The sequence below is a fragment of the Euleptes europaea genome, chromosome 2 (genome assembly GCF_029931775.1).
Source record: "Euleptes europaea isolate rEulEur1 chromosome 2, rEulEur1.hap1, whole genome shotgun sequence".
Taxonomy (NCBI): Eukaryota; Metazoa; Chordata; class Lepidosauria; order Squamata; family Sphaerodactylidae; genus Euleptes; species Euleptes europaea.
This window is the reverse complement of record NC_079313.1, coordinates 5,724,312-5,749,962: the sequence shown is the minus strand read 5'-3', so window position 1 is coordinate 5,749,962 and position 25,651 is coordinate 5,724,312. Positions and strand designations below refer to the sequence as shown.

The window sequence follows — 25,651 nt, the reverse complement described above, 5'->3', positions numbered from 1 at the left end:
CCTTGGTTTCTTCAGCCCCACATTATCTCATCCATACAATGGTAATTCCAAAGCCTAGCAAAGTCCATAAAGGTTCAATATTAAGCCACAGCAATGTCCACAAGTTCCCAAATACCTGTTGGATATATACCTGAGAATAACTTATGCCATTGGAACGGATCATCTTTGAAATATTTAAGAAGAGGACTTTTTTGCCTGTAAAATTACTAATTCCATGTATATATTGTAAATTGTTTAGTCACAGTTGTTAGGAATATTTGCTTCACACTGTTTGTCTCTCTTTTCTAGCACCTATTAATATTTGCATTGTGCTAACTGGCTCTGTGCATTTGTGTACCTTTTACCCGTGCTAATTTCCAAACCGCCAAAGGCACGGAGGTGTCTTTGTTTTGTTTTTGCTAAGCCTCCAGGTACTAGCTGGAGACCTCCTGCTATTACAACTGATCTCCAGCCAGTAGAGATCAGTTCCCCTGGAGAAGATGGCTGCGTTGGCAATTGGACTCTATGGCACTGAAGTCTCTCCCCAAACCCCGCCCTCCTCAGGCTTTGCCCCAAAAACCTCCCTCTGGTGGCAACTAGGGACCTGGCAACCCCAATGTGTCCCACATTGTTTTAGCTTGTTCATAAAATAATACTGCACGAAATAAACATATTACTCCCTGGATAAAACAGCTAATGACACTTTCTGAGAAGCGAATACTGTGTGATCCGCTGTTGAGTAGATCTGTGAATTGCATGAGAGATGTGGCAACTTTTCTCTTCATAGTGTCAAGAAAAAAATGATTTTCATCCCCCCCTTTTAAAAAGTGTGAAATGATAGATGAATAGGCAATGGCTGTTATATCTAGGGAAAGGGGGGGGAAAGAAAAAAGTAATTTACAGCGTCATTCTCCCCTACTCCTTTTTTATTTTCACAACAACCCTATGAGGTAGATTGGACTAAGAGCAAGAGAGTGGCCCAACATCACCCAGCAAGCTTCCATGACTAAGTGGGAATACAAAGCCAGGGGTGGCAAACTCATTTGTTATAAGGGCCGGATGTGACAGAACAGCTAACCCGACAGCTCTGGGAACGCTTTGCACTCCTAGACACATGCACATCTTGGTGGTGGCAGCGACCTTCTTGGTCCTCCAGAGGACCTCCTCTGCAGGAGCGGACCTGGGCCTGGAAGGAGCCTGGAAAGAATGGAAGGCCGCCCACGGCAAAGAATACCTGGAGGTGAGTGATGGTGACCTGGAGCTGAGTGCTTCCGAGCATGTGCAGAGTGCCATCCTTGGGGAAAGCATCTCTTTGCACGCGCAAAACGCTTGGCACTAGATTGCTTTGGAACAGATGACTCGCCTTCTCCAAACCGCAGCAACCATTCCACTGTTCAATTTTATGACCGTTTGTACCCAATAATGGCCATTCAGGCTGAGGTCCCTTTGGTTGTCCCTAGGGTTCCCAACCTCCAGGTACCAGCTGGAGATCTCCTGCCATTACCACTGATCTCCAGCCGATAGAGATCAGTTCCCCTGGAGAAAATGGCTGCTTTGGCCATTGGACTCTATGGCATTGAAGTCCCTCCCCTCTCCAAATCCCGCCCTCCTCAGGCTCCGCCCCAAAAACCTCCCGCCAGTGGCGAAGAGGGACCTGGCAACCCTAGCTGTTCTGCTCTAGACTTAAGCTGTGTGCAACGGCCCCTCATCCATGCTAGCTTTAAAAAAAACAAAAACAATTTTTTATTTTTCATAATAATAAACAATCATTTTAACAATTAAAAAGATAATCAACAAGAAAAAAACCATATGTTAATGTTGAAAATACACTTGTATCTTTAAATAAAATATAGTGGCTTCCCCATCATCTCCCTCTATCTTGTTATAAATCTATTTACTCTTTTGTATAAAAATTCTAATCCTAATAACATTATGTAGTTTTAATTGTGATATCTTTGTTTCATATCAATTAAATCGTAATAACATATTATTTCCAACCATTAATGCTTATTTCATTATATTAAATCAATCCTAATATAACAATTATAATGTTTAATTGTTAAACATTATTTAAAGTAATAAAAAATGGATTAGATCAATGAATAACCTTTAAATTTCCCCGTTTGAAATTCATTTTCACAGTAAACCCTCCGTGCCTCCCATTCACCCATAAATTGTACATTGTCTTTTTGATCTATCAATGCAGTGAGTTTTGCCATTTCCGCTAATTCTAACATCTTTTAATTGTTAAACGTTATTTAAAGTAATAAAAAATGGATTAGATCAATGAATAACCTTTAAATTTCCCCGTTTGAAATTCATTTTCACAGTAAACCCTCCGTGCCTCCCATTCACCCATAAATTGTACATTGTCTTTTTGATCTATCAATGCAGTGAGTTTTGCCATTTCCGCTAATTCTAACATCTTTTAATTGTTAAACATTATTTAAAGTAATAAAAAATGGATTAGATCAATGAATAACCTTTAAATTTCCCCGTTTGAAATTCATTTTCACAGTAAACCCTCCGTGCCTCCCATTCACCCATAAATTGTACATTGTCTTTTTGATCTATCAATGCAGTGAGTTTTGCCATTTCCGCTAATTCTAACATCTTTTAATTGTTAAACATTATTTAAAGTAATAAAAAATGGATTAGATCAATGAATAACCTTTAAATTTCCCCGTTTGAAATACATTTTCACAGTAAACCCTCCGTGCCTCCCATTCACCCATAAATTGTACATTGTCTTTTTGATCTATGCAGTGAGTTTTGCCATTTCCGCTAATTCTAACATCTTTTAATTGTTAAACGTTATTAAAGTAATAAAAAATGGATTAGATCAATGAATAACCTTTAAATTTCCCCGTTTGAAATTCATTTTCACAGTAAACCCTCCGTGCCTCCCATTCACCCATAAATTGCACATTGTCTTTTTGATCTATCAATGCAGTGAGTTTTGCCATTTCCGCTAATTCTAACATCTTTTGTATCCAGTCTCTTTTGCCTGGAATTTCCGTTGTCTTCCATTTAGCTGCATACATTAATCTTGCCGCAGTGGTGGCATATATCAAAAATGATCTCTGAGTTAAAATAGGGTCTGGTATCATGCTAGCTTCTCAAGGCAACCTTCACCTGTAAATAGAATCTGTGATCTAGAGCAGCCAGAATCCTCTCCTTAGGAGTGTGATCTGGTGCTGGAGTCTCTTTCCAAGGCTGGCCGGCCAGATTCATTCCCACTTCCTTGCAGGGGGAAGAGAACTTCCGTAGGACCATCTGGGAAAAGAATCTACGTCTGGTTCGGCAGCACAACTTGGAGGCATCTCTAGGAAAACATACCTATCGGCTGGGGATGAACCACTTTGGCGATTTGGTAAGCGGGCTCTTGTTCATCTCATGGACATTCCTGCTAACCTTTTTTTTTTAGTCCATGTTTGGTAGGGTTGCCAACCTCCAGGCAGCTAATGAAAACAGTTGCTGAAGAACTTGGCAGTATAATTTTGGCAATATAATTATGAACAAAAAAGAAAAAGCATTACTTCATGCATATAATCAATTCAACACAAGGTAAGTACACCCAAAGCAAAATACATGTAAACGGGCTAGCTGCCCTCAAACAAAATATTGCCAAAATTATACTGCCAAGTTCTTCAGCAACTGTTTTCATTAGCAATTAATACAATATTTACATTATTTTGAGCCTTCGTGCTGCTGTTTTCACAACCTTGTTATTTTCAGCATAGGTACTGTGTTTGTTGAGAACCTCCAGGCAGTGGCTGGCGATCTCCTGCTATTACAACTGACCTCCAGGCGTCAGAGATCAGTTCACCTGGAAGAAATGCCCTCTTTGGAAGGAGGACTCTATGGCATTATACCCCACTGAAGTCCCTTCTCTCCCCAAATCCTGCCCTCCTCAAACTCCACCCCCTCCCCAAATCTCCAGGTATTTCCCAACCTAGAGCTTGCAGTTCTATATAGAAGCCATCTTCCAAAGTGGCCATTTTCTCCAGGTGGGGACTGGCAATCTCCCGCTATTACAACTGAGGGTAAATTGCATGTGATCGGCCTCAACTTGGATTGGGGCTGTGCGGGAAGGGATTTAACCCTTCATCCCTCCACTAACTGAAGCTTTGCCCCTAAGGGCTACCATTACTGTTTGAAATGGGGGGAAGTTAAAACGATGTGTCTCTTATTCACTTAATAAAACTATCAAATAAAACTATCAAATAGCTTCTGCACACTATCCTTTATTAACTGATCTTGATCAATTTCTTATGTAAAGAGATCTCAGCCATTAGCTGCATGCCTGACTCGCCAATCGCAATACTCATCTATGATTTGTGCTGTTTGCAGTATCTGTGGTAATACACCTCGCTCTTGTCAATTACACCTTCACTGATGATTTATTGCTGTGTTGCAGTTTTTGCATTGGGACTTTTATTTCCGGCTGTATGTAAACTGGATTTTTCTGGCATGTATATATTGGGAGTTATGTTTTGGCAACTTAAGGGTTATGCAATGGTTGCCTAAGTTAGCAACCTAAAGGACTTTTGCAATGATATATTGCTTTTGAAAATTCACTAGTGCTGATTCCTTGATGTGTAATGAGACACATATCTATTGTAATATTGTACCATCCTCTTATTTAGCCACAGTGCTATGGTTTGCTCAACCTCCAGGTGGGAGCTGGAGATCTCCCACTATTGCAGTTAAGGGTAAATTGCATGTGAGCAGCCTCAACTTGGATTGGGGCTGTGAGGGAAGGGATTTAACCCTTCAACCCTCCACTAACTGAAGCGTTGCCCCTAAGGGCTGCTATTACCGTTTTAAAGGGAAAAACAGGGTTAAAAGGGTCTTTTATTCACTTAATAAAACTATCAGATTGAAAATGGCTTCTGCACACTATCCTTTATTAACTGATCTTGATCAATTTCTTATGTTAAGGAGAGATGTCAGAGCTCAGGGCTTAACAATCCTGCCCTCTAAGCCCCAGCTGGGAGGGGAATTTGTCCTCTGCCCATGCTCAGAAGCACTCTTCTTTGGTGTTATAACTTCTCAGTTTGAATTCTGGCAGTAGACGCAGGTTCTGGGGCTGAGGCTGGTAAATATTAATTCTGGAAACAGAATTAATGGATTAGGGAGGTTGCTGAGTTGCCTAATTCCTGTTAAAACATTTGCCAAGCTCATAAAGAGGTTTGAGGCACCTCAAGACTTCGGTATGCTTCAATATCTGCTCAGTTTCGGTCTTCGTTGCAACAGTTCTTCAAGGCAGGTCAGCGTCGCTGCCATTTTGCAGCCGACAGGCTGAGGGAATTGTGGCTGGCCAAGGGTCAGCCAAGCGAGATTCGAACCGGGGGCTTCCTTGCTTCCAAGGTCACGCAGCCACTGCCTTGACGCCACCTCTCAGCTGAAAGAAAAGATCTGTGTGAGAGAGAGCCCCCCATGCCGATTTCTTCCCCAGACGAATGAAGAGTACAACCAGAGGACGAACTGCTTCCGTCCGAGCCCGGCTGAACCGCCTGGTGGGAACGTGACTTTGTTCCGAGAAACACCTACGGTGGAAACTCCCAAGGAAGTGGATTGGCGGAAAAAGGGCTATGTCACCCGAGTCAAAGACCAGGTGAGAAGGATGGTGGGCGAAGTGTTAATAAGAACATAAGAAAGGCCATGCCGGATCAGACCCAGGCCCATCAAGTCCAACAGTCTGTTCACACAGTGGCCATCCAGGTGCCTCTAGGAAGCCCACAAACAAGACGGCTGCAGCAGCAGCATCCTGCCTGCGTTCCACAGCACCTAATATATTAGGCATGTTCCTCTGATCCTGGAGAGAATAGGGATGCAGCATCATGACCAGTATCCATTTTGACTAGTGGCCATGAACACCCCTCTCCTCCATGAACATGTCCACTCTCCTCTTAAAGCCCTCCAAGTTGGCAGCCATCACCACATCCTGGGGCAGGGAGTTCCACAATGTAACTATGTGCTGTGTGAAGAAATACTTCCTTTTATTTAGTAGAAAAGAGCAAGAGTCCAGTAGCACCTTAAAGACTAACAAAAATATTTTCTGGCAGAGTATGAGCTTTCGTGAGCCACAGCTCACTTCTTCAGATACAGCTAGAATTTACATTCGAGAAAGTCGGCATAGAAAAACCAACTCTTCTTCTTTTCTGTAGGGTGACTGTGGGTCGTGCTGGGCGTTCAGCGCCACCGGAGCTCTGGAAGGCCTGCATTTCAAGACGACCAAACGTCTGGTCTCGCTAAGCGAACAAAACCTCATTGACTGCTCTGGACAGTTCCCTGGATGCAAGGGTGGAATCGCCTCACGGGCCTTCTTGTATGTGGCGAGCAAAGGCGGCATCAACTCCGAGAAAATTTACCCCTATTTGTCAAAGGTGACGTGTGGGTACTGCAAGTATGCGCATACCCTGCAAGTGCATATTTCTGTATTCTATCTGTCCATCCATAGGGTTGACAACCTCCAGGTAGTGGCTGGAGATCTCCTGCTATTACAACTGATTTCCAGCCCATAGAGATCATGGAGAAAATGGCCACTTTGGCCATTGGACTCTATGGCATTGAAGCCTCTCCCCTTGCCAAACCCCACCCTCCTCAGGCTCTGCCCCAAAAACCTCCCGCCGGAGGCGAAAAGGGACCTGGCAACCAGCTGCATCCTAAATTTACCTTCCTACCTATCTACTTGTCAACCTAGTACATTTTTATCTTACCCTTCCTCAAAGGACCTCAGAACAGCATGCATGGTTCTCCCTTCCTTTACTTTATCCGCACAACAACCACCCTGTGAGGTAGGCCAGGCTGAGAGAGTATTGAAGTGCCTAACGGTCCATAGAGTCCAATAAACAGACAATGAGGAGGAGGTTAGGATTAAAAGCAACAGTTCTTTATTTGTCTAAATAATAGAGCCGGGTGGGCTAACTGCAGATACAAAGCGGAGGGTCACCACAAAGGAACAACGAGATGGAGGATCCTTTATACCTTAGGATCGGGGCAGGTACAGTACATTGCCTTACAAGGTAACAGTTCGAATAAAAAAAATACAAAAGAGCCAATGATACATGATGCCATTAATTAGCATAGCCTATAATGCAGCCTGAAGGCGTTCTTAGAAAGCGCTTGAGTCTGTAAGCGGGAAACAGAATCTACATTCCTAACTACAGATAAGAGAATCCATTCACTAACTCAAGGACGGCTACGCTTAATATGCGAGGGGCCCTACCAGACAGGATAGGTGTTGTGGCTTATAATCTTCTGATGCCAACTTCCCCAAACATCCGTGGCGTATGTGTGCGCGTTCTGTATTAGCCCTTATGTTTAGGCACAACAGTATGATTGGCTCAGGGTCACCCAATGAGCTTCATGGTAGAGTGGCAATATGAACTCAAGTCTTAAGATCCCAGTCCAATATTGTAACCTTTATACCACACTGTACCCGTTTCCCAATAATTTGGGGGGGGGCAAGTAAAGCTGGGTATTGAGCATCATCTTAGCTTTCATTTAAAAAAAAAGAGAGAGAAGGAAAGTTTCCAGCCCATAAGGTGGGGCAAGGGTGAACTACAGTAGAACCTGATAATAGCTTGGTAAAAGGTAAAGGTAAACGTCCCCTGTGCAAGCACCGGGTCATTCCTGACCCATGGGGTGACGTCACATCCCGACGTTTACTAGGCAGACTTTGTTTTACGGGGTGGTTTGCCAGTGCCTTCCCCAGTCATCTTCCCTTTACCCCCAGCAAGCTGGGTACTCATTTCACCGACCTCGGAAGGATGGAAGGCGAAGTCGACTTTGAGCCGGCTACCTGAAACCGACCTCCATCGGGATCGAACTCAGGTCATGAGCAGAGATTTTGACTACAGTACTGCAGCTTACCACTCTGCGCCACGGGGCTCTTTGATAATAGCTTGACCACCTCCCAAATAACCGGAGAACAAGCCCTTCACTGAGATTCCAGTTGGACATTCCACCCCCACCCCAACCCCATACACACAACCCTGAAAAAGACCTCCACTGCCATTTCTCTGCAGGACAGTGGCCGCTGTCATTATGACCCCCAGAAACCAGCGGCCAAGTGTTCGTCCTTCAAGCAGGTCCTGAAGGGGGACGAGAGCGCCCTGGAGGAGGCTGTGGCCAATATGGGCCCTGTCTCCGTCGCCTTGGATTCCAGGAGCAAAGAGTTCCAGCTCTATAAGTCAGGTAATGTGCCCTTTGGGAACGGAGGCATGCTCTGAGCATTTAGACACATCTGCGTTTTACTGCAACAGGGAGAGCACAACACCCCCCCCACACACACACAAAGAAAAACCCTTTAAAACAGAAGGAAATCACCAACATAGGTCATTTATGCATGGGTACTTTCACTCATGTTTGTTCCTTGGAGTTATGCATGAGTTTTCAGTCCATTAGAGATGACCTCACTGCCAGTCCTCACAAATCCCAGGACTTCCCATTCCCCTTTTAATCCGACTCTTCCATCTCCCCTGAGCAAAGCCCGGGTGAAATCCCCATGCATAAGGCAAAGTGCAGGAACGCAAGCTTGGTTTCTCTCACAGTCGATTGTGTGTGTGTAAAGTCGCAGCCGACTTATGGCGACCCGTTTAAGGGTTTGCATGGCAAGAGACTAACAGAGGTGGTTTGCCAGTGCCTTCCTCTGCACAGCAACCCTGGTATTCCTTGGTGGTCTCCCATCCAAATATTAACCAGGGCTGACCCTGCTTAGCTTCTGAGATCTGACGAGATCAGGCTAGCCTGGGCCATCCAGGTCAGGGCCACAGCCGATTACAAAGCAGCATATCCAGAGGCAAGGCTTCAAATGCTTCCTGCTTCCTGGAAGCTCTCTCTGAGCAAAAGAATAGCTTCTTAAAACCGAGGCTTGGATTTCTCCCCCCTTTCAGATTGCTCCATTGTTGTTTTTTGTTGTTGTTCTTAAAATGCTTTTTTATGTGGCAATTGGGTTTTGGGGGGGATTTTCTCTCACAGTAAGCACTACAATTGCAAAGTAGCATTTAAAGGGTAAGGGAGTTGATTTGAGCTTGGAGACTGCTGGTGCACAGATTCCCAGCAGGAAAGTGTGGGTTCAGCGAGCAACGAACCTCCGGTAAAACTCCCATGCCTAAACGACCATAGGAGGTTTTGCCTGTGCGACTTATATGCCAAGAAAAAATGAGCCAACTGAATATACCGGGGACAAAAAGTGAACAGATCACAATATACCTGGCAACTTACAAACTCGAGCAGCCTCAGTTTGCCCCGTGACGGTGCTGGGGAAGGAGGGAGGGTTCAACCGCTACTCAACCTTTTGCTCATTGAAACTAGACTCCCCTCTCTGTTAGCATTTAAAGGGGGAAAACACATGTTTTTAAAAGGACACTGTCCTCCATTTAAAATGCTAATAGAACAACAGGGAAGCCTGTTTCCATTAGTGTGTGTGTGTGTGTGTGTGTGTTAAGTGCCGTCAAGTTGCTTCTGACTCATGGCGACCCTATGAATGAAAGTCCTCCAAAATGTCCTATCTTTGACAGCCCTGCTCAGATCCTGCAAATTGAAGGCCGTGGCTTCCTTTATTGAGTCAATCCATCTCTTGTTGGGTCTTTTCCTGCTGCCCTCCACTTTTCCTAGCATTCCATTATTTTAGCTAAGGTCATTTATGCATGGGAGTTTTACCTGAGGTTCATTGCATGCCAAGCAGATGCTCTACCACTGAACCACAGCCCCTCCAAAGAAATGGATTGAACCATGACTTTTCCCAATTCCGCTCCTCCACTAGTTCCTTCATGCACCCACACAGAGGACAGGAGCGGGGAGGAGACAGGGTGGATTGGCCATTATTGCTGCCCCAAGTGAAGCGAGTCTTGCGGCCTCATTTGCCGCGGCTCCGGTGGTGAGCTGCCTGCAGCCACAACAGAACCAATCGACTTTTTGGTGGCATCCTTCCTGTCCCATGGCAAACTTCTCCTCTTCCTAGGGATCTTCTCCAGCCCTTGGAGTGGCAAAGTGCTGAAACATGCCATGCTGGCGGTGGGCTATGCCAAGTCCTCGGAAGGCGGGAAAGGAAGAGGCTATTGGATCCTGAAGAACAGGTGAGAGAGAAAGAACTGTCCGAGAAAGGGGCCGGTGGGACAGAGACTTGGTGGCCTTTGTTTATAAATCAGACTAGTGAAAAGTCAAGAACTATGACAGAGGGTGTTGAGAGGACCCTTCAACCAGGTTCTCTCTGAAGGCATGAGGATGCCTATATAGGGTTGCCAACCTACAGGTACTAGCTGGAGATCTCCCGCTATTACAACTGATCTCCAGCCGATAGAGATCAGTTCCCCTGGAGAAAATGGCCGCTTTGGCAATTGGACTCTATGGCATCAAAGTTCCTCCTCAAATCCTGCCCTCCTCAGGCTCCACCCCAAAAACTTCCCACCAGTAGCAGACCTGGCATACCTCGTATACCCAGAGATACCCCCCAATTGGGGGTGATTATCCCATAAAACTTCAGCCAAGCCACGGTAGATGGGAGGAGCGCCAACGTCCTCTTTGCCGGACAACCCTCATTTCCAAGGAGAAAGACCTATTAGATTAACCTTTTAGAAGTTAGAATATGGTCCATTTCAGAAATGGGATTTTATTGGGATTGGGTCGATAATTTTTATCTATGGATTTGTTGAGCAATTAATATTGTTTTATGGTGATCGTCTGTTATTTTGATTTGGTCAATGACTGTAAATTAAAGATTGGCTGAAGGAGAAAGACCAGCAGAGTAGGACTTGTAGGACTCTGTCCATCTGCCCAGGAAGTTCACTATCTCTTCATATTGTTCCCTTGAAGTTGGTCGAAAATGTGGGGCGAGAACGGTTACATGCGGCTGTTGAAAGGAGCCAATCACTGCGGTATAGCTGACGGCGCGAGCTATCCTGTCCTGGAAAAAGTCAAAGAGCCGTGACTCCATCTTCCGGACCTTTCCCCGTTTCAGTGTACACGGAGCAGGAGGAACTTGCATTAGCTATTTCAAGACTATTGTTTGGATAATTATACTTGCTTGTGTTTTTAGTTAACAGAACAATACCTGAAATATTATACTTACCTGCGTTCCTACTGGTGGGAAATTCATTACAGAAATTTTGCAACGTTGTGAAAATTGATATGTAAACTCTTGGGTGTGTATCAATATGCAATACTAATTTGTGTGTTTTGGGATATAGTTTGGCCGTCGTGCTGTTGATTTGGTTACACTGAAAGCCAATGACATTCTTGCATATACTGGAGAGGTTATGGGGGAGAAAGGCAATGGTTGAGGGCCCAGTAGAAACCCTAGTTGCCATGAGTTACATCTGAAAAGGATTACAATGGAGATGCTTTTGGGTCCACGGCCCACTTCTGCCATCGGAGCAGGGTCAATTTCCTATTTCTCGCAACATTTTCAACCTGAAAATCCTTCTTATAAACCTCTCCCTGAAGAGGGCGGGGTTTGGGGAGGGGAGGGACTTCAGTGCCATAGAGACCAATGGCCAAAGCAGCCATTTTCTCCAGGTGATCTGATCTCTATTGGCTGGAGATCAGTTGTAATAGCAGGAGATCATTTACATTTACATTTATTGTTATGGCCATTGGCCAGCACAAAACAACAGAGGTAGCAGGAGATCTCTAGGTTGGCAACCCTAATTTATTTGTTCGTTTGGCTTGTACACTCTCCTTTCCCAAATTTTCAGTTAGGTTCAGAGCTCCTTACAACATTCTAGCACAATTCTGGAACGATTTACAATTTAAAACCATGGCATCTCTTAGTGTTGCCAACTTCCAGCTGGGAAATTGCTTTTGGGGCTGGAGCCAGGGGACGGCGAGCTTTTGGGGAAGGGAGGGACCTCATTGGGGCATAATGCCATATAGCCCACCATCCAAAGCGGCCATTTTCTCCAGGGGAACTGGTCACTATAGCCTGCAGGTTAGCCGTAATTCCAGATCTGCAGCCCCCACCGGGAGGTTGGCACGCCTGAAAGTCCTCCGTTGCCTCAGTGCAAGAGTCCCACCCACCCCCTTTTAGCCTCTGCCGTTAACTCACTAGATGGCTTCAGACTAGAGTTGTCAACTTCCAGTAGGGTTGCCAACCACCAGGTACTAGCTGGAGATCTCCTGCTATTCCAACTGATATCCAGCTGATAGAAATCAGTTCCCCTGGAGAAAATGGCTGCTTTGGCCATTGGACTCTATGGCATTGGAGTCCCTCCCCTCCCCAAACCTCGCCCCCCTCAGGCTCCACCCAAAAAACCTACTGCCGGTGGTGAAGAGGGACCTGGCAACCCTACCCGGAAAAAATAGCCGCTTTGGAAGGTGGACTCTATGGCATTATACCCCTTTGAAGTCCCTCCTGTCCCCTCCCCAAACCCCACCCCCCAAAATCTCCAGGTATTTCCCAACCCGGAGCTAGCAACCGGACTTCAGACAAGACGTTTGCTCCCCCCATGCTCAGTGATACCTAGACTGGCCTGCAGATGGCTGAAGCGTGCTTCCAATGTGCGGCACTCCCCAGTTCAGCTCTAGTAGCGTCTCTAGTTAAAAGGATTGTAGGTGTTGGGTTAAAGAGTCACCATAAGTCAGAAGCAATAGCGGGAGATCTCCTGCCACCACCTGGAGGTTGGCAGCCCTACTGCCTCCCCCTCGCACCTCTCCCCTGACCTCTTTTAGTTCCCCAGAACCTGCCAAATTTACATTATTGTGGTTGTCCATTGTGTGTGTGTGTGGGGGGGGGGGTTGATCCTTTTCGGGAGCCAGATGTTGTTTTCCGCTGAAGGCAATCTCCAAATTGCCAACGTCAGAAACTGCGAACTGCATGGGGATGAATAAAGAGCAAGAAAAACCTTGTCAAGGACTGCTGAAAATCTAGGATAGATCCAACCCCCCAACCCGCCCCCCCAGCTGAAGATGTTCCAACTTTTACAGGAAATTGTAATTCATTGATAAATATATTTTTAGTAGAAATACAATAATTCACATTATGTTTCTTCAGCTATGTCATTTTACGATTCATTTTAATATACCGCTGAATATAAAAACTGTGGTTAATCAAATAATTTTATTATTTATGATTAAAAATATTAGGACAATCATTAGTTAATGCTGTTTATTTTCTTATTACATATTGTTTATAATTGCCATTATATTCAACATTATCGATATTTTTTTTCCTTTCCTTTGGTATAATTGTCTTTAACTGCCTCCATTGTCAGCAGTGCTGATTCTGTGATCTTAAGCAAATGATGAGAGGGAGGGCATCTTGGCCATCTCCTGGATATGGAGTAGGGGTCACTTGGGTGTGTGTGTGGGTGGGAGGTAGTTGTGAATTCCGTGCATTGTGTAGAGGGTTGGACTAGATGACCCTGGCGGTCCCTTCCAACTCTATGATTCTATGATCTATAGAACTGGAGAAAGGGGCTTTTCGGTAATAATAATAATATTTTATTTGCGGCATCCATCCAGATAAAACACAAATAGTAATACGAACATTGAATTTACATTTCCTAATCTAATACAGCCACCTTGAGCATTCCAGTTAATCCATGGAGGCTACTCTGAGACATCTCTATGGCCCCCAAGGGTTCATCTTCTTCCACCTTCTTTTCCAGGAAATCTCCCGAATTTTTAAGAGGGCGCAGGGCAGGATCAGGGCATAACTCCAGCTATTCTGGGTTCTTTTTGACTGGCAGTTTTTGCCTTCAGCTCCACAGTGTCCTCCGGAGACGGGCTCGGCCCCTGCCGAAAGTGAATACCAGCCCCGTGCCAGGGCTTCTGACTTTGCAATCATCCTTTGCGTTCCATGCGGAGAGGCAGACGAGGCAGGGAAGCAGCTATTTATGGAGGTGAGGTTTGTCCCTCCGTCCCTCTGGGGACCCCTTGGATATACGGCATCCACATAGAGCTGCCAGGGCTGCCTCTTTGGGAGACAACGGATCTCCACGCCGCTTCTGCCTCCTGTCCAAATGAGAGTGTACGGGTGGGTAGAGAACCTAAGGTCATCGCTCGTCTGCCCAAATAATCTGAATTTTATTGCTCAGTTAGCCCAAAGCAGCTGGGTATGTTTAGCCTGGAGAGGAGAAGACTGAGAGGGGATAGGATAACCATCTTCAAGTACTTGAAGGGCTGTCATATAGAGGAGGGTGCCGAGTTGTTTTCTGTTGCCCCAGAAGGTCGGACCAGAACCAACGGGTCAAAATTAAATCCAAAGTGTTTCCGTCTAGACATTAGGAAGAATTTTCTAACAGTTCGAGCGGTTCCTCAGTGGAACAGGCTTCCTTGGGAAGTGGTGTGCTCTCCTTCCCTGGAGGTTTTGAAGCAGAGGTTAGATGGCCATCTGTCAGCAATGCTGATTCCATGACCTTAGGCAGATGAAGAGGGGGGCGGGGCACCTTGGCCATCTTCTGGGCATAGAGAAGGGGTCACTGGGGGTATGGGGGGGGAAGTTAGTTGTGAATTTCCTCCATTGTGCAGGGGGCTGGACTAGATGACCCTGGTGGTCCCTTCCAATTCTATGAGTCTAGGATTCTATGATACCAGTCCCCAGCATCAGCCATGGGTAGGGCAGCTGCAAACATGACTCCAGTTTGCTGCTGAATCTTCTGCACCCCGTGCGACTGGTATTTACAATGAACTCCATAACCCACTGGAGAACCTTTCCAACGCCTTTGAGCCCCAGCGCCAGCGATTGTTCTTTCATCAACCTCCTCACTTTCAAGTCCTCTGGCCCAACATCTGGAGATTTGTCTCCCAAAAAGCAAATAATACGCTTTGCAAACAGACGGTTTGTCATCGTTAGAGGTTGCAAAGCGTGTCATTATGAATATTTATGACACAAATATTGGGATGATTGAAGAGGGAGAGGCATCTTGAAAACGGAGGCGACGAGAGCGAAGGAATCTTCTGAGCTCAGCTCTTGCTCCGAAAGCACGCTGCGGTCAGAAACGATATGACCCGTGGGAGGTTAGGGTACTAAAGCCCGGACCTGATTTGTTCACTTCTTGAAAAGTACATCTAAAAAACAACTGTGAGTGGAATTTGCATCTGGCCTTCCAAATCCACGGCTCCCTTTCCCATTTCATTAACAAATCCTTTGGAGTTAGAAATCTTTTGGTAAGCAAAACGGTGTTTTTGCCACAATGGGTTATTATTTAAATGCCACAGACAGCTGTACGCAAACCCAGAATTTGCCTTCCAGGGTCCATTCAGAAGCAGAAGAAGAAGAGTTGGTTTTTATATGCCGACTTTCTCTACCACTTAAGGGAGAATCAAACTGGCTCACAATCACCTTCCCTTCCCCTCCCCACAACAGACACCTTGTGAGGTAGGTGGGGCTGAGAGCTCTAAGAGAGCTGTGACTAGCCCAGCTGGCTTCACGTGGAGGAGTGGGGAAACCAACCCGGCTCACCAGATCAGCCTCCGCAGCTCATGTGGAGGAGTGGGGAATCAAACCCGGTTCTCCGGATTAGAGTTTACCGCTCCAAACCACCGCTCTTAACCACTACACCATGCTGGCTCTCTCAAACCCCTTCTAATCCTTCAATGCCAGGGTCCAATGGCCAAAGCACCCATTTTCTCCAGGAACTGATCCCGGTCGGCTGGAGATCAGTTGTAATAGCAGGAGATCTCCAGCTAATACCTGGAGGTTGGCAACCCTACATTGAGGTCCCTCCCCCAAACCCCGCCCTCCTCAGGGTCCACCCCAAAAACCTCCTGCCAGTGGCAAAGAGGGACCTGGCAACCCTACGTGGGCATGACATAGGGTTGCCAACCTCCAGGTAATACCAGAAGATCTCCTGCTATTACAACTGATCTCCAGCCGATACAGATCCATTCACCTGGAGAAAATGGCCACTTTGGCAATTGGACTCTATGGCATTGAAGTCCCTCCCCAAACCCCACCCTCTTCAGGCTCCGCCCCCAAAACCTCCCGCTGATGGCAAAGAGGGACTTGGCAACCCTAGCATGACGTCATAGGATCATGTGACATCACTGGATGGGGCATCAGACTCCTCCGGCGTTCTCTCCCCAGACACCACATCCACATCTCCAGGAATTATCCAAGCTTGAGTTGGCAACTCTAATGTAGATGCAAATTCCTTCCTGTATGTCTTCACTGAAGTAAACAACTAGCTGTTGATACAGGGATTCAACCCCAGGTCTCTCCAGTCCTAGTAGGGTTGCCAACCTCCAGGTATTATCTGGAGATCTGCTATTACAACTGGTCTCCAGCCAATAGAGATCAGTTCACCTGGAGAAAATGGCCGCTTTGGTCATTGGACTCTATGGCATTGAAGTAGGGTTGCCAGGTGCCTTTTTGCTTTTTAATTTATAAAATTTATAAAATTAAAGACCCCTCTGCTGTGGAACACTTTCTGCTTGTTCTTTCCTGGGCTGTGTTAGCCTTCCATACAATATCAACAAGTTCTGGTTAGGGCTGCCAGGTCCCTCTTTGCCACCGGCGGGAGGTTTTTTGGGTGGAGCCTGAGGACGGCGGGGTTTGGGGAGGGGAAGGATTTCAATGCCATAGAGTCCAATTGCCAAAGCGGCCATTTTCTCCAGGTGAACTGATCTCTATCTGCTGGAGATCAGTTGTAACAGCAGATCTCCAGCTACTACCTGGAGGTTGGCAACCCTACATTGATGTCCCTCCCCAAACCCCACCCTCCTCAGGCTCTGCCCCAAAAAACCTCCCACCGGTGGTGAAGAGGGACCTGGCAACCCTAAGTCCTAGGCCAACAGGTTCACCACTGCTCCACATCTGCAAAGTCCTCTTGGGGCAGCTCCAAAAACTGTCGCCCAGCTTTTGGGACTCTTGGCCCCACAAGCCATAAACACTCCTCGGCCTCAGGATTCGGAAAATGCCTTCCTGCCTCACACAGGATTCCTGGAGAAAAAAGTAGCCAGATTTCAGAAGGCTGTGGATTTTTTCTTCTTCTTCTTAATTTCACCATCAAGCTACGGAGCGGCCAAGCTGCAAGCCTGTAAAGTGCAAAATAAAATAAAAACTGGAACGCAGGCCGTTTCCTTCTGGACGAGAACAAGACGAGTCTGGTTTGACTTTTCGCGGCCCGTTCTCCGTGAAGGGGTCCTTTGTTCCCCCTCATCTGATAGCTTGTCCAGAAGAGGGTGACGGGATCATTCTGACACGCTTTGGCCGGGCAATTCATTGGCATGTGGAAAGAAGGCTATTCCCTTGCTATTTTTACCGCGAGTATGGAAGGCACCAAACGATAGCCCCTTCCTCTCCCTTATTAAAAAACACAACACAATGTGTTGGCGGCTCGGCTCCTTTTTATTACGTACTAGTCAGGGAATGAACCCCACAAGGGCCTTTGGCACTGCCAAACGATTACGCTCCCACGATCGCTTGGAAGCAGGACTGAGAATGGGGTTTCACACGGGCATACATCAAACAGACAAGGCCCTGTCCCGGTGCGGATAGCAACATCTGCACAATAAGGTCACAGCTACCATTTAGGGCTGTGCAAACTCAGGGGAACTCCCAGATTGGCAGAAAAAAAATCTAGAATGGTCTATACATGTTTTTTTTTTAAAAAAAAAACCCTGCCTTTAGTTTGACCACTATCATGGATCGCAGAAGCCAACACAAGGACACCGAGGCACCAACCTGGAGATTTGGTTGGGTCGCCAGGTCCTTCTTCGCCACCGGCAGGAGGTTTTGGGGGCGAAGCCTGAGGAGGGTGGGGTTGGGGGGAGGGACTTCAATGCCATAGAGTCCAATGGCCAAAGCGGCCGTTTTCTCCAGGGGAACTGATTTATGTCAGTTGGAGATCAGTTGTAATACCAGGAGATCTCCAGCTAGTACCTGGAGGTTGGCAACCCTATGCCTATAAGGCTCATGAGCATGGAACTTTGAATCACAAAATTGTGATCGGATGAAATTGTAATTATCTGAAGAAGCAGAAATCCAGCGAAACAAGGCATAACCGGTTGCTTGTCATAATATCATTGCATTAGCCTGCATATATTCACTACGGTGGATACTGAATATGGATTGTTAAACGGCTGTGCAAAAGAGGAATCCTATTGGTCAGCTTGGCAGCTGACTTTTAGAAGACATATTGCAAGACGACACTGTGCAGCAAGACATCTGTAATTTCTCTTTGAGGACTTGGATTGCAGGACATTGTGGACATTTATCTATTTTGTCTATGGTGATTTAGTATTGATAATAGTGTTATGAAAACTTTGTGAACTGGTATTTAAAGAGATACTAAGCATGGGAAAAATATAAAAATAACAAAAGAATTGGAAGTGGCTGCGTGTTGGGATATTTTTCCTTAATAGGAGATTAGCCAGTACCTGGAGGTTGGCAACCCTATGGCAACCCTAGTCTCCAGTAAAACCCGTTTCTCATGCCTGCTGTCTCCTTTTCTCCTCAAACTGCACACTGCTTTTAATTCACTTGTTGATAGTCTTTGCCTTTTTTTTTTTTTGCAAAGAAGAAAACCACAAAAAGTCACTCCTTGGACTTCCCATTTTCCAGTCACCATCAGCTTCCTTTCCCAACACCACCCCTCAACTCCATGGTGGCATCCTTTTCGCACAACCATTCGGCTTCCGAGGGTCCACCACGCCTCAGCCTCGCCGAACGTCCGCCCCAGTAGCATCTTGGTGGCACCTGAGGACACACAGACGGAGATTTCTCCAGAGGGTGCCAAATGCCTCGTCCATTTACCTTGGGCGTTGGCCATGAGTAATTTCAGATGGGGCCGCCCCTGCCAAGCATGGTAGGGGAGATGCAAGGCTCGGTTGATTTTGGTCAGCCTTCTGTTTTTCCCTCTTTTTACGATCCCCTGGAACCGTCGGGCGGTAACGAGAAGCAGCTGGGTCCGGCCTGTCTCCCGAACCCCAGATAACTCCTGTCCTCGTCCCTTGGCCTGGGTTTCTCATCATCGCTCCGAGAGTTTGGGAATACGGCGCATAAACAAATGGAGAAACGGAGGCACCGAGAAGAGCCAAACCCTAGGCCAGGGGTCTCAAAACTGCGGCTCCAGAGCCGCATGCGGCTCTTTGGCCCGTTGAGTGCGGCTCTCCGAACTTGGTTTGGAGCCCCTGCTCTTGCGCCCGCTCGCGCTGGCAGCCGGGCTGCGGAGCCAGCGCGCCTGAGAGAGAGAGAGAGAGAGCGGGCGAGCGGGCACGCTGTCTCTCTCCCCCCCCCCCTGCCATGGAGAATGGCCGGGTCCCCCTTTCCCTTGCCCTCAATGGTTGGGAGGCTAAAGCCTCCCCTCCCCTCTAGCCGCACGATTGCTGGGCGGGCGGCTCAGCAGTTCCTGCCCCCCCCGCCTATCAGCTGTTAGGCGGGGCGGGCTTCCTTTGGTAGACCTGGCCTCTGGCTGAGTCCCATTGGGAGGCCATGTCTACCCACTGGCTTTCTTGGCGGTAGACCTGGACTCCGAGGAGGGGAAAAAGTCCCCCTTCAGAGGCCAGGTCTACCAATTGGCTTCTATGGGCCTCTGGAGGCCAGGTCTACTGCCAAGAAAGCCAATGGGTAGACCTGGCCTCCTAATGGGACTCAGCCGGAGGCCAGGTCCACCAATAGGCTTTTTGGCGGTAGACCAGGCCTCCAGACGAGGACTCCGGACGGGGAGGGGGAAATGGCAGGGACATACAATTTAATTTTTATCAATAAATCAGATCACTATTAAGTATGATATCAAGTTTTATTCAGGGTACCTATAGTTTAATTAAGACTTAAATCTTTAATTAAAGTTTATTAAGTTAATAAACAGTGTACCTACCTATATAGTTTAAGTTTAAGAAATTTGGCTCTCAAAAGAAATCTCAATCGTTGTACTGTTGATATTGGCTCTTTTGACTAATGAGTTTGCCAACACCTGCCTTAGGCACAAAGTGCCAAAGGGCTTGTAAAAGCAGACCGTTTCCCCTGGGTGGGGCTGGCCAAGGGCACGTTCCCTTGGTGGTACATCAGTGGTTGCTGAGAAGGTCTACGAGGAGAACGATCCATCAGGGTTATGGGCCCGTTCGGTTGTTTTCCGAGTGTCTTGTCCCGCCGGCATGTGGTAGAATGGATTCTTCAGACTTTAGGCCAGAGCAAAGACCTTAGTCTCAGGACAAGGAAATGTGCTTACCTCAGATTAGTTATTTATAAAATTTATATACTGCCTGCACACACACAGAGAGAGAGCCAAATGCCTAGCATTCCCCTCTGAATTCTCTCCGGCGGTTTTCAGTGCCAAAGCACTCACTCAAAAATGGGGCAGAAATTCTTCAAATACTTGTCCTTCTTTGGCACCTAATGATCATTTGAGTATTTGACAGCTGCCCTGACCCAGATAGCCCAGGCTAACTCGATCTCGGAAGCTAAGCAGGGCCGACCCTGGTTAGTATTTGGATGGGAGGCCACCAAGGAGGTCCCAAGGTAGGAAATGGCAAGCCACCTCTGAACATCTCTTGCCTTGAAAACCCTACCAGGGGTCACCATAAGACAGATGTGACTCAATGGCAAAAAAAGAAGATGACAGCTGGCATATGAGTGAGGCATTTGATGGACTCAGTCCTCAGCATTTTCAGCCCAAGGGCCTTCAAGTTGCCAGGGTTGGGAGTAGGGTTGCCAACCTCCAGGTACTAGCTGGAGATCTCCTGCTATTACAACTGATCTCCAGCTGATAGAGCTCAGTTCACCTGGAGAAAATGGCCGCTTTGGCAATTGGACTCTGTGGCATTGAAGACCCTCCCCTCCCCAAACCCCACCCTCCTCAGACTCTCCCTGAAAAACCTTGGTGGCCTGCCATCCAAATACTGACCAGGGCTGACCCTGCTTAGCTTCTGAGATCTTGGTGGCCGTTTCCTCCAGGTGAACTGATCGGCTGGAGATTAGTTGTAATAGCAGGAGTTCTCCAGCTAGTACCTGGAGGTTAGCAACCTGACCACAGCAATTCTCAGAGAGCCAGCATGGTGTAGTGGTTAAGAGCAGTGGTTTGGAGCAGTGAACTCTGATCTGGAGAACCGGGTTCGATTCCCCACTCCTCCACATGAGCGGTGGACACTAATCTGGTAAATTGGATTTGTTTCCCCACTCCTCCACACAAAGCCAGCTGGGTGACCTTGGGCCAGTCACAGCTCTGTTAGAGCTCTCTCGGCCCCACCAACCTCAAAGGGTGTCTGTTGTGGGGAGGGGAAGGGAAGGTGATTGTAAGCCGGCTTGCTTCTGCCTTAAGTGGTAGAGAAAGTCAGCATATAAAAACCAACTATTCTTCTTCTGCCCTTTTATCTGCCCTACAGTGTCCTTTTGGGACACACAATCTGGATGTTAGAACTGGCTGTATTCTTCGGGGTTTCTTGTTGATAGTGTAATCCATCAAGAATGTCTGGCTTTGAAGAATGTAGCCTGCTTCATTGGAGATATTTGGTCTTTCAAGGTCTTTCTCCAAGTCTGCCTGGTCCATAATATAACATTTCACAGCTTGGGCTGAATAACCACATGTCTTTTTGCTTCTGCCCAGGAAAAGCCCCAAGAGAGTTGTGGTCGTCTGGCCGAGAGGTAGATCAAGGCCAAGAATTTCCACCCCGTTTCTCAGCCAAACACCTTTCTTGTCGGCTTGCAACACCCTCCCCTTTCTTAAACGCTAAATGGCATCTCCTGACAAAGAGAGAGACCCAGTACTAGCGTGCGAGGGAGAGAATCCCAATCCAAGTCACATATCTGAAGGTTTTCGACATAAGGAAGCTTTCAAAAGTCACATATCTGAAGGTTTTCGACATAAGGAAGCTTTCAAAAGCACCATTCTTCCAAGCCTGGCTCCATCGGAAGGTTCTCTTTACAACGACATTTTCCAGGAAACTAGATCATAAGAACATGAGAACATAAGAAAGGCCCTGCTGGATCAAACCAAGGTCCATTAAGTCCAGCAGTCTGTTCACACAGTGACCAACCAGGTGCCTCTAGGAAGCCCACAAACAAGACAACTGCAGCAGCATTATCCTGCCTGTGATCCAAAGCACCTAATATTATAGACATGCTCCTCTGATCCTGGAGAGACTAGATATGCATCATGACTAGTATCCATTTTGACTAGTAGCCATGGATAGCCCCTCTCCTCCATGAACATGTTCACTCCCCTCTTCAAGACTTCCAAGTTGGCAGCCATCACCACATCCTGGGGCAGGGAGTTCCACAAGTTAACCATGCATTGTGTGAAGAAATATTTCCTTTTGTCTGTTTTGAATCTCTCACCCTCCAGGTTCAGCAGATGACCCCGCATTCTGGCATTATGAGAGAGGGAGGAAAGCACCGTTGGCATTCTATTTCTCTAATCTGCTTTTAATGCCATTCAAACTACCACCTATCCTGGGGGGGGGGCTGACTTTACATTTATGAATTGTGCACCTCGTGAAGAAGTACTTCCTTTTGTCTATCATGGATTGAGTCGCCCACCCACCCACCGTACCAGTTCAAGTATTACGAGAGAGGGAGAAAAAAGTTCTGTCTACCAAATTCTCCAGACCTAGCATATAAATTATATTAATTTTTGTTGTGCCCTCCCCATGCAAGTTGCCCCATCTCTAAACTGAGAAGCTTTAGGGTTGCTAATCTCCAGGTGGGACCTGGAGATCTCCCAGAAGTACAATTGATCTCCAGACCACAAAGATCAGTTACCCTACATTACACAGTTGGCTAGAAAAACTAGCAGACTATGCAGTGAAGGCTAAGCTAACAAATATCGTGAACAAAAGACCACAGGAAGAATTTCAAAAGAAATGGAAATTGTTTTATGAATATGTGGCACAATAAAATACGTGTAAGAGTTTGTAAAGGGAAATGAAATTGTAGGTATTAAATAATGATAAGCGATTAAATATATTAAGGAAAATAGACATATTTTAGTCTAGTGTAATATACTAGATGTAAATGCCTAGAAGTTTAATTTTTATTCCTTACAGGGAAATTATATTCTGATAGATAAAAAGTTTATATTACCAGATTTTAAAATAATAAATAGGAAGTGTTATTTATTCTTTAATGAGAGGATTATTATAAAGTACTAGTACTACATAATAATCATCAACCAATGTAACTCAAATAGTATGGATGGTGTCAGTAGACAGCATTCGTTTTGTTATAGATTTATTTTCTCTTAAGATTTAAGGATGAGTTTTTAGATTGATATAAGGTAGGTAAATTGATGTAAGACAGGTAAAATTGATGTAAGACAGGTAAAATTGATGTAAGATAGGTAAAAAGTTTATATTACCAGATTTAAAAATAAAAAATATGAAGTGTTATTTATTCTTTAATGAGAGGTTTAGTATAAAGAACTAGTACTACATAATAACAACCCATGTAACTCAAAAAGTCTGGATGAAGGTGTCAGCATATATTTAGATAGCATTCATTTTGTTACAGATTTATTTTCTCTTAAGATTTAAGGATGAGTTTTTAGATTGATGTAAGAAGGTATAAAATGACTTCGATCCACTCCAAATTGTAATTGATGCAGGTCTTGTTGCAAGTCTTGTATGTTGTATGTGTTGTTTTATGTTGTTTGGAAAATAAAAAATTAATTAAAAAAGAAGAAGAAGAGATCAGTTACGCTAGAGAAAACGGCTGGTTTGCAGGGTGGACTCTATGGCATTCTGCCCCGCTCCCCTCCCTAAACCTCGCCTTCCCCGGGCTCCACCTCCAGCATCTTCAGGAATTTCCCAACCTGGAGCTGTGGCAATCCTAAGCAGCTTCCATCATAGGCCTATGCATGGGCATTCTGATATCAACCGTTCCATTTTCTTAATAAATAACCCCGGGCTTGGAATCTGCCTTTTGCACTCAAGCGGGGTCCCTCCCATCCCACCAGAGCAAGCAAAATTAAACACAGGACCACCAACACCAGTGAAAACGCAACCATATATTTTGCAATAAATAACATATAGAAAGTTGTTTACACGTCATGGCAAAACGCAAACGTCCAATGTAGAAAAGGGTTATTTAATAGGGGTCTTTTGAACTCACCCCAATCCTCTTTGCCCCTTTCCCCACCTCCTGACACACCATTGTCAAGTTAGCTAAATCCTCCCTTTACAAGCTGCCAATGGTGCCGCATCTGACGGAAGGAGCTCAGACACACGAAAGGTAATGCTGGAATAAAGGTTGCCGTCCTTTAAGGTGTCCCAAGAATCCCATTTAATTATGTAGCGGCACTCTTCCATCCCAACCAGAACACCTTATTCCAGCTGGTGAACCGGCTGGTTATATTGGAATATGGCCTCTGGTCAAAGAGAAAAGATCCACTGGAGTCATCTGTGGTTGTTTATGCACGGGTACTTTCACTCATGTTCGCCCCCCGTCTGTCTCAGTTGTTCCTTGGAGTTATGCATGAGTTTTCCATCCATTAGAGATGACCTCGCTGCCAGCCCTGGCAAATCCTGGGACTTCCCGTCCCTCTGTTAACCCGATTCTTCCCTTTCCCCTGAGCTCAGCCTGGGTTAAATCCCCATGCATAAGGCAAAGTGCGGGACACGGAAGCTTGGTTTCTCTCACAGCCAATTACAAAGCAGCGTGTAAAGAGGCGGGGATTCAAATGCTTCCTGCTTCCTCAGAGCTCTTTCTGAGCAGAAGAAAGGCTTTTTAAAAACAAGGTTTGTATTTCTTCCCCCGCTTTCAGATTGTTCCATTTTTTTTCTTCTTAAAATGCTTTTTTATTTGGCAATTGGCTTTGGGGAGGATTTTTCTCTCTCACAGTAAGCTCTACACAGTAAGCCAGTTACAAAGCAGCATTTCAAGGGGTGGGGACTCGATTTGAGCTTGGACTCGATTTGAGCTGGTGCAGCTACCAAGGTGATTGTTTCTGGAACTCAACTTGCAAGTGTCCTACCTTGCAAGGCTGACTGCTTGATTAAGACCCAGTAGGGCTGGAGACTCTGTCCCTGAGGTGCTCAGATGGAGGGTTAGTCAGAGGGGCTGGGGCTGGCTCGTTGCCTTGGGCAGTGAGGATTCCCTCTCCAGTATTTTGTGTTTTGCTCTTGCCTAATCTGTCACAAAGAGCCCCGTGGCGCAGAGTGGTAAGCTGCAGTACTGCAGTCCAAGCCCTGCTCACGACCTGAGTTCGATCCCGACGGAAGTCGGTTTCAGGTAGCCGGCTAAAGGTTGACTCAGCCTTCCATCCTTCCGAGGTCGGGAAAATGAGTCCCCGGCTTGCTGGGGGTAAAGGGAAGATGACTGGGGAAGGCACTGGCAAACCACCCCATAAACAAAGTCTGCCTAGTAAACGTCGGGATGTGACGTCACCCCATGGGTCAGGAATGACCCGGTGCTTGCACAGGGACCTTTGCCTTTTTAATCTGTCACAGCCCTGACCTGGATGGCCCAGGCTAGCCTGATCTTGTCAGATTTCAGAAGCTAAGCAGAATCGGCCCTGGTTAGTATTTGGATGGGAGACCTCCAAGGAAGTCCAGAGTCGCGACACAAAGGCAGGCGATGGCAAGGCACCTCTGAACTTCTCTTCCCTTGACCAGGATGGCTCAGGCTGGCTCGATTTCAACAGATCTAAGAAGCAAAGCAGTGTTAGTCCCGGTTAGTATTTGGATGGGAGACCACCGAGGAAGGCCAGAGTCTCTATGCAGAGGCAGGCAGTGGCAAAACCCCCTCTGTTCGTCTCTTGCCCTGCAAACCCTACTGGGTTGCCATAAG

General features: G+C 46.4%; 1 protein-coding gene across 1 annotated transcript; it reads left to right on the top strand.

The window, feature by feature from the left end:
- The first annotated feature begins 1,093 nt into the window (after positions 1–1,093).
- Positions 1,094–10,918, top strand: LOC130494031 (procathepsin L-like). The gene is made up of 7 exons (XM_056867664.1): positions 1,094–1,219; positions 3,230–3,352; positions 5,441–5,599; positions 6,153–6,371; positions 8,016–8,184; positions 9,953–10,067; positions 10,804–10,918. The coding sequence occupies exons 1-7, from the start codon at positions 1,094–1,096 to the stop codon at positions 10,916–10,918; spliced, it is 1,026 nt and encodes a 341-aa protein (XP_056723642.1).
- The last annotated feature ends 14,733 nt before the right edge of the window (positions 10,919–25,651 follow it).

Excerpts from the sequence above, each read along its gene's own strand:
- LOC130494031 (XM_056867664.1), top strand. The coding sequence starts at position 1,094 with ATGCACATCTTGGTGGTGGCAGCGACCTTCTTGGTCCTCCAGAGGACC. Across the intron at positions 5,600-6,152 it reads TCACCCGAGTCAAAGACCAG|GGTGACTGTGGGTCGTGCTG; the intron begins GTGAGAAGGATG and ends TCTTTTCTGTAG. Across the intron at positions 6,372-8,015 it reads TTTACCCCTATTTGTCAAAG|GACAGTGGCCGCTGTCATTA; the intron begins GTGACGTGTGGG and ends ATTTCTCTGCAG.